Source organism: Sebastes umbrosus, chromosome 18 (genome assembly GCF_015220745.1).
Source record: "Sebastes umbrosus isolate fSebUmb1 chromosome 18, fSebUmb1.pri, whole genome shotgun sequence".
Lineage (NCBI taxonomy): Eukaryota > Metazoa > Chordata > Actinopteri > Perciformes > Sebastidae > Sebastes > Sebastes umbrosus.
Genome location: NC_051286.1, coordinates 27,322,059 through 27,337,389, shown reverse-complemented (window position 1 = coordinate 27,337,389; position 15,331 = coordinate 27,322,059). Strand labels below are relative to the sequence as shown.

The window sequence follows — 15,331 nt, the reverse complement described above, 5'->3', positions numbered from 1 at the left end:
GGGACACAGTGAATGAAGGACATGGTAAAAAAAAATAACTGTAGTTCTTTTCCTAATATACTGTATATATATATCTATATATATATAGATATATATATATATTTATATATAAATAAATTAATACATATATATGTATATAAATATATACATATATATGTATATATATATATATATATATACTGTATATATATATATATATATATATATATATATATACACAGTATATATGTGTGTGTGTGTGTGTGTGTGTGTGTGTGTGTGTGTGTGTGTGTGTTTGTGCATCTATGTCCCATCTTATGTGTTCTTACATCCTTAAGTAGCCTAGGTGGAATTGCCAGTTGTTTGCCCTCGACTGCCAGAGTGCATAGATCACTTTACATAGTCTTGGGGATGACTTTCCTGGTGTGAGTGACAGTGGAATGCCTTGAGAGGTTTACAAAGACACTTATAATTCCCATTGATAAGTAGGCTAATGAAGAATGGAAGACAAGTGATACTCTTTCCTATACTTCTTAAAAGTCTCCAAGGTTCTTCAGCAGCAGTAACATCATCACAGCCATGACGGTAACAATGCTGAACACAAGGTGTCACTGCAGTGCAGCAGAAGAAATGGCTTTTCAACTATCTCCTTGGAAGTCTTCAGCTAAAATGAACCTACTAAAGCCAAGAGAAAGAGATGTGAGAGGTTTCAGTAGGAGCCAGAAATAAAAAGTCAACCCAGCTGTGAAAGCCAACAAAGTGCCAGATTAAATAAGTATAAAACAGACTAAACAGTGTGTAAAAACTGGCACTCATTTAACCCTCTGAGACCCACAATAGACCTGTTTTTGTCTTTTTTAGGGGGATGCAGGGGGTCTTTAGGGGGAGATAGCAGGTCAACAGTAGATGTCACATAGAAGTGGTGTACATCATCTGAAAGCTGGGAACCTGAAGATTAATTTGAGATGTCGCTCAGCACTGTGTGTCAAGTTGTTTATGTGTCATAAATCATAAATAAACATGAATTAATTCATTATTTAAAATAAATTGTAATTTTTATAAGAATTTAAAACATGATGATAGAAGTATATGACGGTCATCCCCATGCTCTATTATGTCTCATAAGTTGTTGCAGCAATTTTTGGGTTGATACCACTTGTTACACAGATTTGGTGCTAAATTTAACTATTTTTTAAGTCTAGAATTGATAAAAAATTATCAATAATCCCTCCAAAATACCACATTAAGATACCAAGACCTTGAGGACACCATAGAAAAAGCCATGCTGTGATTTGGGATCAAAAACTTTTGACATTTTGGAGATTTCTGCAAGAATTGCATTTTTCGGCGACTGGATGGCAAACGCTTCCTGTTGTGTAAACTGCTAAGAAACCTCCTTATTGTCAATCTAGTCCTCTGAATGCTCTAGGTCTCTAGTCTGATCCATCCATCCTCTGAATGCTCTAGGTCTCTAGTCTGATCCATCCATCCTCTGAATGCTCTAGGTCTCTAGTTTGATTCATCCATCCTCTGAATGCTCTAGGTCTCTAGTTTGATCCATCCATCCTCTGAATGCTCTAGGTCTCTAGTCTGATCCATCCATCCTCTGAATGCTCTAGGTCTCTAGTTTGATCCATCCATCCTCTGAATGCTCTAGGTCTCTAGTCTGATCCATCCATCCTCTGAATGCTCTAGGTCTCTAATTTGTGGCTCTAAAGTTTCATGAGGCTGTGATTATCCTAGAGGTCACCACAGGTCATTTTATACAGGGAGGTCAAATAAAAAATAAAAAAACGGTCGAATAGGAGAAAATAACACATTTATACTGCATTAAAAAACTACATGTGATTATCATAAAGTGGGCATGTCTGTAAAGGGGAGACTCGTGGGTACCCATAGAACCCATTTACATTCAAATATCTTAAGGTCAGAGGTCAAGGGACCCCTTTTAAAATGGCCATGCCAGTTTTTCCTCGCCAAAATTTAGCGCAAGTTTGGATAGTTATTTAACATCCTTCGCGACAAGCTAGCATGACATGGTTGGTACCAATGGATTTTTGGGGTTTTCTAGTTTCATGTGATATCGGTACCTTCACTCTATCACTGAACCTGCTACAACGACAATCCAGATAAACGTGAGACTGTTGACATCAGCTGTGTAAAACTGGGTATCTGTATTTGAGGCACACGTGGCAAAAACACATACAGAACATACACAATACCTGGCAAGGTGGAGTGGTAACTCATAATAAAAATCTGATATGGGCAAAACCGCTGAAAAATATTTACATTCCTTCAAAGTTATACATATAAAATTACACACTGAAATGTGAGGAAGTAAATGTGAAAGAACATATGCATTGTGAGCCCTGATATGCTGATGTATTACTCCCACCATAATGTAAATATAATGTAACATGTGGTCCAATCCGCTCTTTCTCTCTGAAGAAAATGTGCAATGTTCCTTTTAAGAAATCCCTTCAAAAATATCTACAAACTTGTTATTGTGCACATATTTTCTTCTGGAGACATTTTAATTAGACTTCTAAAGGCAGGAAGTGTTGGGATTTTGTAGCATAGAGACAAAGGGTTCAGCTTCATTATTTGTTTTTGTTAGCCTTACACAAAAATTCCACTGCGAGATAGAATGATAGTAACAGCTTCAGAACTTGAACTACTTGATCCTCCACCGAGTTTAGATAGATGGTCCTTATGAGGACACAGGACAAAAAAAAATCCCCATTCTTCCCCTCTGGCCATCTTCCTCCTCCTCCCTCGTGTTTCTGGGCATGGCTAATGTCCTAAAATGGTCTTATTGTTTTGCCGTCGTATGATTTATAAAATCCTGTGGTTTCTCTCGAATGAACTGTCAGTGACTTCATTTGTGCATTTCCTTCTGAAGAATAGTGGTTTGGACCATGTCCGCCTCCGCATTTTTTCCAAGACAATTGGCATTCAGTGTTACATTTCTGGGAATTTGCTTGTGGTCAAAATTAAACTGTGAGCATGAAGAAAAGAAACTACATTAGCAAACAAAAAAAAACAGTGTGCAATAACCTCTGAACATTTGATATGCTGTGGGTGGATTACACGCAAAAAAAAAGACATCCACATCCTTAAAGGGGACAGTTCGGCTGTTTAGAAGTGGGGTTGTATGAGGCATTTATCCATAGTCAGGGTATTAGCTACAGTAGGAGTACCGACAACGGAGCAAAGCAATGTGCTGCTGTGGACGGGGCCGGCAGCAAAACGTGTTTTAGCCACCTAAAAGAAAGACTCACTTAAAAAAATCAATATCAGTTTAAGTGTACGCTATATTTAGAATATTTTCACCGCTTTACCTTGCCGTGAGACAACTATACAGTCTATGTTTCTGACGGGGAACTGAAGCCGTTATCTATGCTCTCGCCAATTCAACCAGCCTCCATTGAAAACAACAGTTTACCTCACAGAACACGGGAGTTGCTGGTCTAGCTAGCCTCTGGCATTGGCACTAACTATGGATACAAATCAATATCCGTTTAGGTGTATGTCATATTTAGAATATTTTCTGATGGGCAACTGCACCCTGTTGCACCAGCTGTAGGTGAGTTCTCTCTTAAAGGTCCCATATCATGCTCATTTTCAGGTTCAAACTTGTATTTTGTGTTTCTACTAAAACATGTTTACATGCTTTAATGTTAAAAAAAGCTTTATTTTCCTCATACTGTCAGCCTGAATATACCTGTATTTACCCTCTGTCTGAAACGCTCCGTTTTAGTGCATTTTGATGGAATTGCGACAGAATTGAAACAGAATTGCAACAGGATTGCGTTGCTAGGCAACAGCTTGGGTCCGTGTGTACTTCCTGTCAGTTGATGACATTCACATCCACTGCAACCAGTAATAAATTGGGACACATTCAGCATGTTTTATACGTTGAAGTTAGCTTGATCCTAAAGCTGTGTCTATGTTTGGTTGCATCACGGACATGTAATGTTCATCTCCGGCGTAAAGTCCACACTAACCAAACATTGTCGCAGAAAATGGCATTTTCACATTCTGTGGCCAATCAGTTGAAAGCACTAGTCTTGATGCAGTTCAGCGTCGATGCTAGCGGCTAAAAATAGTTGACGTTAATAACCAAACAACAACAAAAAGCTACATAAATTAGGACAAAGCCTTATGATAAGGTGATAATTATACAACCTTAATCTACAGCTAACGTGCAAAATGACAACAGTGACATCAAGGGGTGAAACCGTCAACTACAACATAGACTATAATATAGAACGGTAACGTTACTGGGCAGATGTAATTGTAATGTTATAACAAACATGTCATGATAATTGTTCATTAGAAAGTTATCTAAGTGGGGGGGATATTAATATGTAATTGCCCACTTAACATACATGTTATTTTATATGTGTCGTTACGTTATACACTTTATTTCGCATGTTAACAGAGCGTTGACATGACGCCGTAAGTCGGCCATTTTTGGAGGATAACGGGTAAGAGTGCCATCCGCTGGCTATTACTGCAAGTGTCTTAAAGATAACACACAGCTGAATTGTAGTAGATATATAGTATACAGTCAGACACAATGGTAGGCCAACGTTATGGGTTTCATTTTGCAAGATACCGTTAAATTAATTATACAATAGCTATTAGCTGACATTTTCTTAGTATTCTGTTAGCATGACATTAGCTAGCTTATCTTTGTCCGGATGATTGTGTAGTTGGCATTTGGCCTGTAGATCTTAATGTCATATGGCTACCCATTTGTAAATTGGACATCAGCCTCCAAAGATTTACATATTTTGAACTGCTGACAGGTGTTCACTAACACCAAAACACATCAGTGACTGTAATGGTTGGCTAGCTGTCAAGGTCCTCCTAATTCATTAAGTATCGATATCATAAACTGATATCACTTTTGTAATATATGGCCCCTTTGCCTCTGTCAGCTTCTCTTTATATGGACATTTGTCTTTCACACGTACTTTATACATTTCTGATGCCGGGAACAGATTATGACAGTAGCTCCATACGCTACACTCCAAAAATGCCGGCGCACCTTTGAATGCTCCGCAATTCCAATCCCTATACTGTTTGGCAACTGAAAACATAGATAAAATTCACTTTCAGTTCAGTTCCCCGTCGGAAAATATTCTAAATAAATACAGTCAAACGGATATTTTTTTAGGTGGCTAAAATACGTTTTGCTGCCAGCCCCCGTCCACAGCAGTACATTGCTTAGCTCCGGTGTCTGTACTCCTGTACCGACACACTCCTAGATAATTACCTCATACAACCCCACTTCAAAACACCCAAACTATCCCTTTAATCTTTTATCATCGTATTAAATGTCCTTTCATTAACACAAGAAAGAGCTGAAGGCTATCTCGGTGTAATCAGTAAAGAATTCAAGTTCATAGAACAGCATGAAATATGGAATTATAAGATAACCCTGCAATGGCTTTTATCTGCGTCACGGTATAAAAAACACAATGGCTCTTGTAAAAAATTGTTTTCCTTAAAGCTGTGAAACACACAAAAAAATGATTGTGGTTGAAAAGGACTTTTTTTTCCTTCTTAGCACGTAAAGTAAAATATAAAGTATTTCTTCTCCTTGCTGAATGAATCCAGTCCAGTTATTTCAGGCTCTTTGTCTGTTCAGCCGTTTGCTCTGTCTCTTACAGTCCAGCAGACAAATTAGACGCTCTCGTGTTGAAATGTTCACCCAAAGAGACTGATTACAATGACGCTGCGTCCTCCAATCAGATGGTCTCGTACAGCAGCATCCCGCTGAAGATGGTCAGCGGTTCGGAGGAGTAGGCCAGTTTGCCGCTGACGAGGTCGATGCAGACCGTGTCGCCCGCCTCCATGGGCAGGATGATGTTGAAGACGGCCAGAGCTCCGGGGATGTGCTTGGCCTCCGCCATGGGCTTCTCCAGGCCTTCGGGCTGATACCCAGCCGAGTCCACTCGGGCCACGCCGGTGTTGGACTTGGAGAGCACGGCCTCGATCTTCATGTTCTTATGGCCCGTAAGGATGCCGCTGAAGAAGTACTTCCCGCTCACTGGAGCAGTGAAGTAACCTGGAAGATGGAAGCACGTAACAACAAGGAAGACTTAATGTTGTATTTGCTGTCATGAGCTCACACTTCCTTATTTCATCAAATATTTGCTTGGATTCTTTTTTGCCAAGTTACTTTCATGAACTTTCAAGGTTGATTAAAGCTGTTGGTAGGCAGGTTGGGACAAATATGATAAAAAAAGTTATTTTTATGAAACAGTCACTATATCCTGACAGTAGTGTACGAGAGAGGTAATCTGAAAAAAATCATGTGCCTCTGTGTCCTCCGGTGCTCCTAATGGCATCTGCAAGATTTCACAGACCAAACAACCAATCAGAGACGAGCTGGAGCCTTGTCGTCTCTGAGCAGCTGTCAATCACTCGCAAACTCTGATCAAATGGTCAAACTAGGCAGCGCTGATCAAATATGAATCAATATTCTGTTACTGTTTTTTTTTTCTATTAACTTATTTGTTTATTTGATTTATTATTATTTATTTCTTTTTTTTGTATTATTATTATAATTTTTTTGTATCATTATTATTATATTCTTTTTTATTATTATTATTATTCTTTTTCTTTTCTTAATTTTATTTCAATTTTGAATGCTGAAGTTGTTTTCCCTACTGTACTTATTGTGTTCGTCTCTAAGCTCGACTACTTAAAAAATTGGTTTATAAACTATTGTAATACGAACTGTAAATTGCATTTATGAAAACAACCTTGTAAAAAGGGAAAAAATAAAGTATGAAAAAAAAATATTCTGTTACTGTAATGCCTATTTCTCTCCTCAAATGTTTTCAGAAACATATTTTTGTGTACTGTTTAACTGTAAATTGAAAAATGTTATGACCTGGCCGCCAAAAATACTGAACAAAGAACAACCAAACCGTCTGCATGCCTAGATAACACTATGGGTAAGAGAAAAAAATAAGATTTTTTTTGTAATTAGGGAGAACCGACCTTTTAAATTTACATAAAAATACCTACTTTTCCTGGAGGTAATCTTAAAAAAAGAGATCTTGGTAGGCACCTGTTCAAATTCCAGCCGATCTAACGCTCACCTGTTCTGGGATTGTAGACGTTATTTTCATTGACAAAGAGCTCGTTGAACACGATGGTTCCTGAGCTTCTCATCGGGCGAGTCAGCGCAGCAGAGAAAGAAAGGCGTGGCACGTGGGCATCGGACCCTGCAGGACCTGATGACGACGGAGAGACGGAGAGTACGAGTCAGAACGAAACTAAGATCAAACAGTAACGGGTGCTTTCATCTGGTGTTTAGTAAGAACAACACATACCCTGTTCACCTCGGAGACCTGAGGAGGGAGATGAAAGATAGAGTTAATCATCATTCTTGCTGTTTTTTTATTCTTATCAAAAATGTATCTGCAGTGGATGTGAAGAAAGAAAGATCCAAGATACAGATAATCAGTAGATGTTATTATAAGGGCTGTCAATGGATGAAAATATGTAATCACAAATTTTTTTATCAGCTCAAAATGTACCTTAAAGGGAGATTTGTCAGGTATTTAATACTCTTAAATACATGAAAGTGGACAAATATGCTGCTTTATGCAAATGTATGTATATATTTATTATTGGAAATCAATTAACAACACAAAACAATGACAGATATTGTCCAGAAACCCCCACAGGTACTGAATTTAGCATAAAACAATATGCTCAAATCATAACATGACAAACTGCAGCCCAACAGGCAACAACAGCTGTCAGTGTGTCAGTGTGCTGACTTGACTATGACTTGCCCCAAACTGCATGTGACTATCATAAAGTGGGCATGTCTGTAAAGGGGAGACTCGTGGGTACACTAAAATTTTGCGTAACTTTGGAGCGTTATTTAGCCTCCTTCATGACAAGCTAGTATGACATGGTTGGTACCGATGGAATCATTAGGTTTTTTAGTTTCATATGATACCAGTATCTTCACTCTCTTTAAAAGTGAGCCCGCTACAACTTCAAAATCGTAAATTGCGTTAATGCGTTAAAGAAATTAGTGGCGCGTTGACGTGTTAATCACATCACGTTTTCTACATTAAAATGTCTTAAAACAACTAGACCTATGTTATAGATATTATTGAGTCGTGTTCTTACAGTATCCCAAATATTTCCAACAATTTTCAATCCTAAAAAAATGCGTCACATAGCATCATATCCCCCTTTGCTCATGCGTCAGCGTTGTGGTCGTCTGCCAGAAACTGTCATAAATTGACTTTTCATCCATTTTAATGACACACTTTTCAGATCTTGGTCATTTTTAACTATATATTTTAGTCATCGGATGTCTGGATATTGAGTTATCAGAAAAACAAGCTGAGCAAACGTTAGCGGCAGCTCAGCTCGCAGCCCCTCCGGGACGTCCTGTTTCCGCCGAACAGCCTAAAAATTTGCAAGCTGTGCTAAAGCGTTAAAGAAATTAGCGGCGTTAAAACGAATTTGAACTTTGACAGCCCTAGTTATCATATTAAACAAAGTGTAATCAAATAACTCTTTACCTGGGGGTCCAGCTAGTCCCTGCTTGCCCTCTCTGCCTAGGAGTCCCACCCTCCCTTGGGGTCCTACAGGACCTTGGGATCCACGCTCGCCCCTCTCTCCGCGGGGGCCCGTCAGACCAGGTGGACCTGGGGGAAGAAGAATATTTAATGAGACATCACAGCTGGGAAACCCTGTCTACCAGTTATAGTTTCTTTCTTAGGAGAATTTTTAAAACATGCACAGTAAGCCAAGAAAGCTGAGACATTTAGCCTCAGGAAGTGCCTTTCACCCTCATGTTTACTAAAACTCCTCTTTCAGACTCTTTAAGTGAATGCTTCTCTGGATGACAGCCTGGATTCTTTCTTTGCTCTATTTTTTCCCCTCACCCTGACCTTGCCTCCCTTCAACTATCTCTTGTCCAAAAGTCACATCCCATGCCCCTCCGTCCTCCGTGAAGACTCACCCATGAAGTCCTGCTCTATGAAACTGTGAAACTCCTCAACCAAGTCCACCAGCGAAGAGTTCAGCCCGCGCACGTCGGAGCGGACGCTCTCCAGCTGGACGTTCTGGATGTCGTCGATAAGATCTCCTTGAGACGTTAGCGTGACGTTGAGTCCATTAACCCAGACCCACAGCCCAGACACATGCCGGTTCAGGCCCTCCTTGATCCTCTCCAGGCTGTCTGAGAAAGCGTCCAGGCGTACGCACACTCCCTCCAGCTTGGAGAGTCTTCTCTCCAGGCCGTCGCTGGAGCGCCGGCACTCCCCCACCTCCGTCGCATAGTTGCTCCTAATTATTTGGATCTCGTCGCCCAGACCGCCGAATTGAATCTTGGAGTCGTCGACGTGCTCCGTCAGCTCCTTCTGCAAATCGTCCACCTTTGTAGAGAATGTAGATACTTGTTAATGTGTGTATTTTGGGTTCTTTTCTACTACAAATATACTGGTTTCAGCTCCGATTTATTTTCCTATGGTATCTTATACACACAAAAATATGTAAGCATATTATCTAAGCCATGTCTGTCAAGAAATGTTTGTAATATTCTCAAATATTTTCCTAACTATGATAATATTATGTGAAAACACTGTTGCCAAGATAACCACGAGGCCTGTTTGAGTGTTGTTTTCAAAGTCCATAAGGAAAAGATCTGTTTCAATATGTACAGTTTAATAAAACAACACGTAGATCGTCGGCACAATTACCATCATCATTATTATTATAACAGCAGCTTGAGCTTTCCTGTTTAATTCTGAGGGGCTAGCTCTCTACGTATTATAGTACAGTGCTTCCCAACCTGGGGCTCGGGACCACTCAAAGGGTCGCAAAAATAATTCTGAAGGGTCACAAGATAGTCAACAAGGAACAAGGGGGAAAATCATATTATGTTACACAGATTATAAAATTATGTTCAACGACTACTGGAATTTTAATTCAATAGTTTGGTTTATGATCAAATACCTGCAAAACTAATGACATTCCCATCAGCCTCAGCTGTACTTTGTGTTGAGTTTGTAGCTTAGTTAGCTTAAAGGGGACATATCGTGCTCATTTTCAGGTTCATACTTGTATTTTGGGTTTCTACTAGAAGTTAGTTGAAAAAAACCTTTATTTTCCTCATACTGTCTGCTTGGATATACCTGTATTCACCCTCTGCCTGAAACGCTCCGTTTTAGTGCTCTTCAACGGAATTTCAACAGAATTGCGTTGCTAGGAAACAGCTTAGGACCATGTTTACCTCCTGTCCACTGATGTTATTCACATACACTGCAACAGGAAATAAACTGGGACCTATTTAGAATGTTTATGTTTAAAACTGTGAAATGGTCTAAATATTGTAGATTTGTGACATCACAAATGGACAGAAATCCTGACAGCTTGTTTCAAAAGCACAGCTTCTGAATACGGGCTGTGTGTATTTCTCTGTGGATTAAGCGTTTCGATACTTTCACAGTATTTATATAGAACTTAAACCTGCTTTATAATATAAAAGACATGAAAATGTCACTTTTTACAATATGGGACCTTTAAAGTTTCAGTAGGCAGAATGTTTATGAGTTTTTATATTTCTGTCAACTTTCACTTTTACTCAGCTACATTTCCGAAATAAAATGTGTACTTTAACTCCGATACATTTCCCCTAAGAATCTTCATTACTATTGCAAGCTAGCAGGTTTTGCGAATCAGTGGTCCCAGCTTGCTAGTTACGTCGTTCACGTGATGGACAATTGCGAACAAATTGCTTTCACAGGCTGCATATCAGATCATGCTACATGCTACTTGCTAGTACGAGGCAAGGAAAAACTGTATTTGGTTCTTTAAATCCTTTAAGTTGTGGAGACCTCGTTTTTCTTCTGGTGTAATGTAGGAGCAACGGAAGTAAGATGGCGGCCGGCAGCACCGCGGTTTTGCACTCTGTGGCTCACGTTACTGTACTTTCACAAGCCTGTCGGAGAACAACGGTGGCCTTCAGGTGATATAAAATCACTAAAAGGCTCTCGCTAGAGCCAGTGTTTGGTTTGTCCGTTCTGTGTTACTGTAAAAACTAGAGATGTTCCCATACCGTTACCAGTATTGGAAATATGTCCGATACTACCCAACATTCGGGATCGGGTATGGGCGAGTATGTCAGTCTGTGCGCCGATCTGATACCAGAATTTATTAAACCAGAAAAAAATCCACACAAATCAGTTCTATTTCGCCGCTCCAGAACAGTAGTCTTCACTGTGCCGTCGCCCTGGAGGTATCGTGGCTGCCACTGGCAACTTCTGATTTGGAGCAGTGAAGAAGAACTGACTGCAGGTAGTTTGTCACGTGACGATAGAAAACAACAGTGCGGTGCTAGTGGGGAGTGTAACGGTAGTCAGAGCGAGGAAAATGTCTACCATTTGGCGACATTTCACAGAGGAAAATCCATTCAGCACCGATACCACTTTTCTTCAGACCAAGTACAAGTACTTACATTTGGGTACTCGCCGATACCGAGTACCGATACGAGTACTTCTCTGTGCCAAAAGACCCTCGTTAACAGCCAGCTGGAGGGTGTGAGCGACACACGGCAGGCTGGGGAGTCCCGCATACAAGGCTCTAGGTCGGCTTGGAAAGGCTCGGGGTCAAGGTGGCTCGCGGTCGCAGCTTTACAGCGCTCCCCGCCCAGACCTCGCTGCACCGTGGACAAAGGGCTGGCTGCGCCCTCTCTCTCCGTTGGGGAGGGACGGGGCCCCCTGCTCCCGGTGCAGCTGTCGACCAGGGTGGACTGTCCTCAGTGCGCCTCAACCGTGTCGTGCTGCCAGGGTGGGGCTCGGCCAACATAAAAGGCACCAAGGGTCTGTGGCGTTGTCGGCAACCCACCCGACACGGACCAAGGAGTCTAACGCACGCACAAGTCAGAGGGTGCAAGCAAAACCCCGTGGCACAATGAAAGTGAGGGCCGGTGCGCGCCGGCTGAGGAGGGATTGTGCACCCAGCGGGGTTGGGCGCACCACTTTAAAGTGGTATCGGTGCCGTTGTATCGGAGCATTTTTGCGAGTCCGAGAACGAGTACATGAGCACAGTATCGGACCCGATACTGGTATTGGTATCAGTGCATCCCTACTTACATATGTACAGTATGTAAGGCGTCTGTTACGAGGACTGGCATTAGTGTTGCCAGTTTCAACATCAGCAACCTTTTAAAACATCTGGAGACGCATCGCGCGAAAGAGCATGACGACTTCCCCGAGGCAAAGGGGAAAAGGACGAACCGCAGCAGCAAACTGTGGAGACCAAATTCCAACAACGAGATCAATTCCATAAAGATCAGCCAAAAGCGATGAAGATATCCGACAAAATTGTGGAATTCATTGTTCTGGACAACCAACCCCTAACGTAGGTGCAGTTTGCCAGGTTGCAAATACATCTCTGAAACGGCCATCCCCAAACTATACCAACACATTCCATGTAGGCTAAAAGATTTGGAGCTTGACGTGTACCGTGTATGGTATCGGATCGGTTCAGGTATCGGAACATCTCTAGCAGAAACATGGCTGAGCAACATGGCTGACTCACCACATGGTCTTACCTCAGAGATGATGTTGTCCTTGATGTTGGTCAGATCAGTCAGCGTGTTCCCATGCGTCTGTACAGTCCTCCCCAGGCCCTTCAGAGTGTCATTGATGGAGTTAAATGTGACCATGACCCCGGCGAGCTCTCCTTGGATGGACTTCAGATCCCCTCCTAATCTCCCGCTGTGGACACCGTGACCGTCGAGGCGTTTCTTCATATCGTTTATGCCGATTTTACACTGACCGGTGCACTCCTCCACTTCCTCTCTGAGTCGCCCCACCTCCTCCTGGAGGTTGGAGCACACCTGAGAGCAGACGGATTCTCCCGAGTCGACCTTTCTCCGCAGGTCCGTTAGCTCGGCCTGGCACTTGCCGAGGCCGCTCTTGGTGGAGTTGGCGAGCGAGCGCAGGTCCTCCTCTACCCTACCGCAAACAGAACAGTCCTCCAAATCGCGGCCCAACATCTCTACCTCCGTGACAATCCGGTTGAAGTTCTCGCCGCTCTCCCCCGTCACGGCTATTATCTTTTTGACATCGTCTGTCAAGTTGATCACCCTGTCGGCCAGCGAGTCACCCGACACGGACAAATCATCCAACCTGGTGTCAAACCTCTTTATGTCCTCTTGGTTGGCCACAACTCTCCACTCTAAGGTTTTCACGGTGTCCTCAGTCTTGCGGCTTTTTCCGTTCGGCCCGCAGGTCTCGTTGCACATGTTTGCGATCGACGTTAGCCTCCTGTCCAGGAAGGTTGTTACGTTCTCTACCTTACTCAAACGCCGGCTGTGGTCGGTGACCGTATCTCCGAGAACAGTCACGTCCAGCTCTATCTTGTCAATCCTGGAGCTGTGGTCGTCCAGCCGACCATGGACCGTGTTGCGCAGCTGCGTGACGTCTCTCTGGACGCCGTCCTTCACGTTGTTACCGGTGTTTGTGCACCTCTGCTCCGTCTTCCTCACCGTGTTATTCAGCCTCTTCTCCAGTTCCCTCAGTCTGCCGTTCAATCTGTCCTCCGTCACTCGTCCCTTTCCTCCGCCCGTCCCGGCCAGCTCCTTATCCAGCCGCCCTTTGATGGTGTCGCACTTGTTGGCCGTGGATGTGACACGGACCTCTAGGCCGGACAGCCTATTCTCCAGCTCGGTGACAGTGTTGCAGCAGGCCTGGGAGCGTTGGGTCTCGCTGCGGGAGACGTCCAAACTCTGCCTCAGGTGCTGGTCCATGGAGCTGATCAGCTTCTCCAGGGCTTGGATCCGCTCCCTGTCCTCTTGTTGCTGGCGCCTCAGGTCCTCCACACCAGCCTGGAGGGAATAGGGAGGACTGGAATTAATATGCTAGTTGTATAGTTTGTATTATGGTTTCTATTTTGTATTAAATAGGGCTGTCAAAGTGAACGCGATAATAACGTGTTAGTGCAAATTCATTTTAATGGCAATCATTTCTTTAATGCATATTGTTTTATGCTAAATGCAGTACCTGTGAGGGTTTCTGGACAATATTTGTCATTGTTTTGTGTCGTTAATTGATTTTCAGTAATAATTATATACATACATTTACATAAAGCAGCGTATTTGCCCACTCCCATGTTGATAAGAGTGTCAAATACTTAACAAATCTCCCTTTAAGGTACATTTTGAACCACAAAAAAATGTGTGATTAATTTGCTATTAAATATTTTAATCAATTGACGGCCCTAATTAATATGAGTGTGTAATTGTACTCTGCTTTAAGAAAATAGAACCTGCATCACAGGTTTCCGTTTGATGCTTTCCTTCAGTACTTTGTGCAGCACGATGAAGTAGAGTAGTGTCAGTGTGGATCTTGTATGGTAGGAGAAATGAGAAAGAGTTCATACAGCCTGTTTTCATCTCCTATATGAACTATATTGTTACATGCACTGGTAGGTTGTTGTTGTCTTTTTCCTCTCCTGTGTCTCAGGTGCTGCCCTTTCCCCCCTAGTGCAGCTGTGAGGGATGAGTGTGCGCGGCTGCATCTGATCAGTAATCAGGGCGGAGTATAGAACAGCAGGAGAACGGAGGAGAAGTTGCCCAGTGCCAATCTGCAGTATCTCAGAGACTGTGTGTTCCGTGGTTTGCGTCAGTGGTTGACGGGTTTGTGTGGTGAAGTCGACAAACTTTGTGGGGTTAAAGATTGTTTTTGTTCGCTGTCTCTGTGGAGCAGTAGTTTTAAGTTAAGTACTTCTGGGTTGTTTGTTGCTGCATTTTTTTAAGCAGTAGCTATAATTTGAGTGTTTTACTATTGGTTATTGCCATATTTATTTAGTTGTGTAATTATCTGACGCTTTCTGTTAGAAAGTAGTTTTCATTTGGTGTTTGTACATTTTATTTTTTATCATATTTTTTGTTAATAAATTGTATGACTATTTTTCACACAATCCTGTTGCTAGTTCTCTCATTCCCGGGTTTATAAAATTTATTTTGGTACTCCCTCCTCCCCTGGGCCTTAAACGAAGGGGAATGTAACAAATGGGCGCTCGTCCGGGAATACTGCATTTAGGTGCAGATATCAACCATTAACAGCAACATAATTTAAAAAAGATGCTGATGAAACAACTGTGAGCAACAGGGTGTGGGGGGGTTACTGTGGGAGGTAGCAGTGAGGGGCTGTTTATGTGTTTGTGTGCTCAGGGGCCCAGGCTTGTGCTTGAACATGAGGCAAATAAAAAGACAATTTAAACAAACAATGATCGTTTCATGTTAAATCCTATAACCCTCTAATTCTATCAAACTTCTGGAAAAGTGGCCTTG

General features: G+C 42.1%; 1 protein-coding gene across 1 annotated transcript in view; it reads right to left on the bottom strand.

The window, feature by feature from the left end:
- Positions 1-5,408: 5,408 nt before the first annotated feature.
- Positions 5,409-15,331, bottom strand: part of emilin1a (elastin microfibril interfacer 1a) — a 39,331-nt gene continuing 29,408 nt past the window's right edge. The window contains exons 7-12 of the mRNA XM_037751337.1: positions 12,587-13,864; positions 8,993-9,407; positions 8,550-8,675; positions 7,335-7,352; positions 7,101-7,235; positions 5,409-6,058 (exon numbers count right to left, since the gene is read on the bottom strand). Of these exons, the coding sequence (XP_037607265.1) occupies positions 5,739-6,058; positions 7,101-7,235; positions 7,335-7,352; positions 8,550-8,675; positions 8,993-9,407; positions 12,587-13,864 (2,292 nt within the window). The 3' untranslated portion in view covers positions 5,409-5,738. The remainder of the gene's footprint in view (positions 6,059-7,100; positions 7,236-7,334; positions 7,353-8,549; positions 8,676-8,992; positions 9,408-12,586; positions 13,865-15,331) is intronic.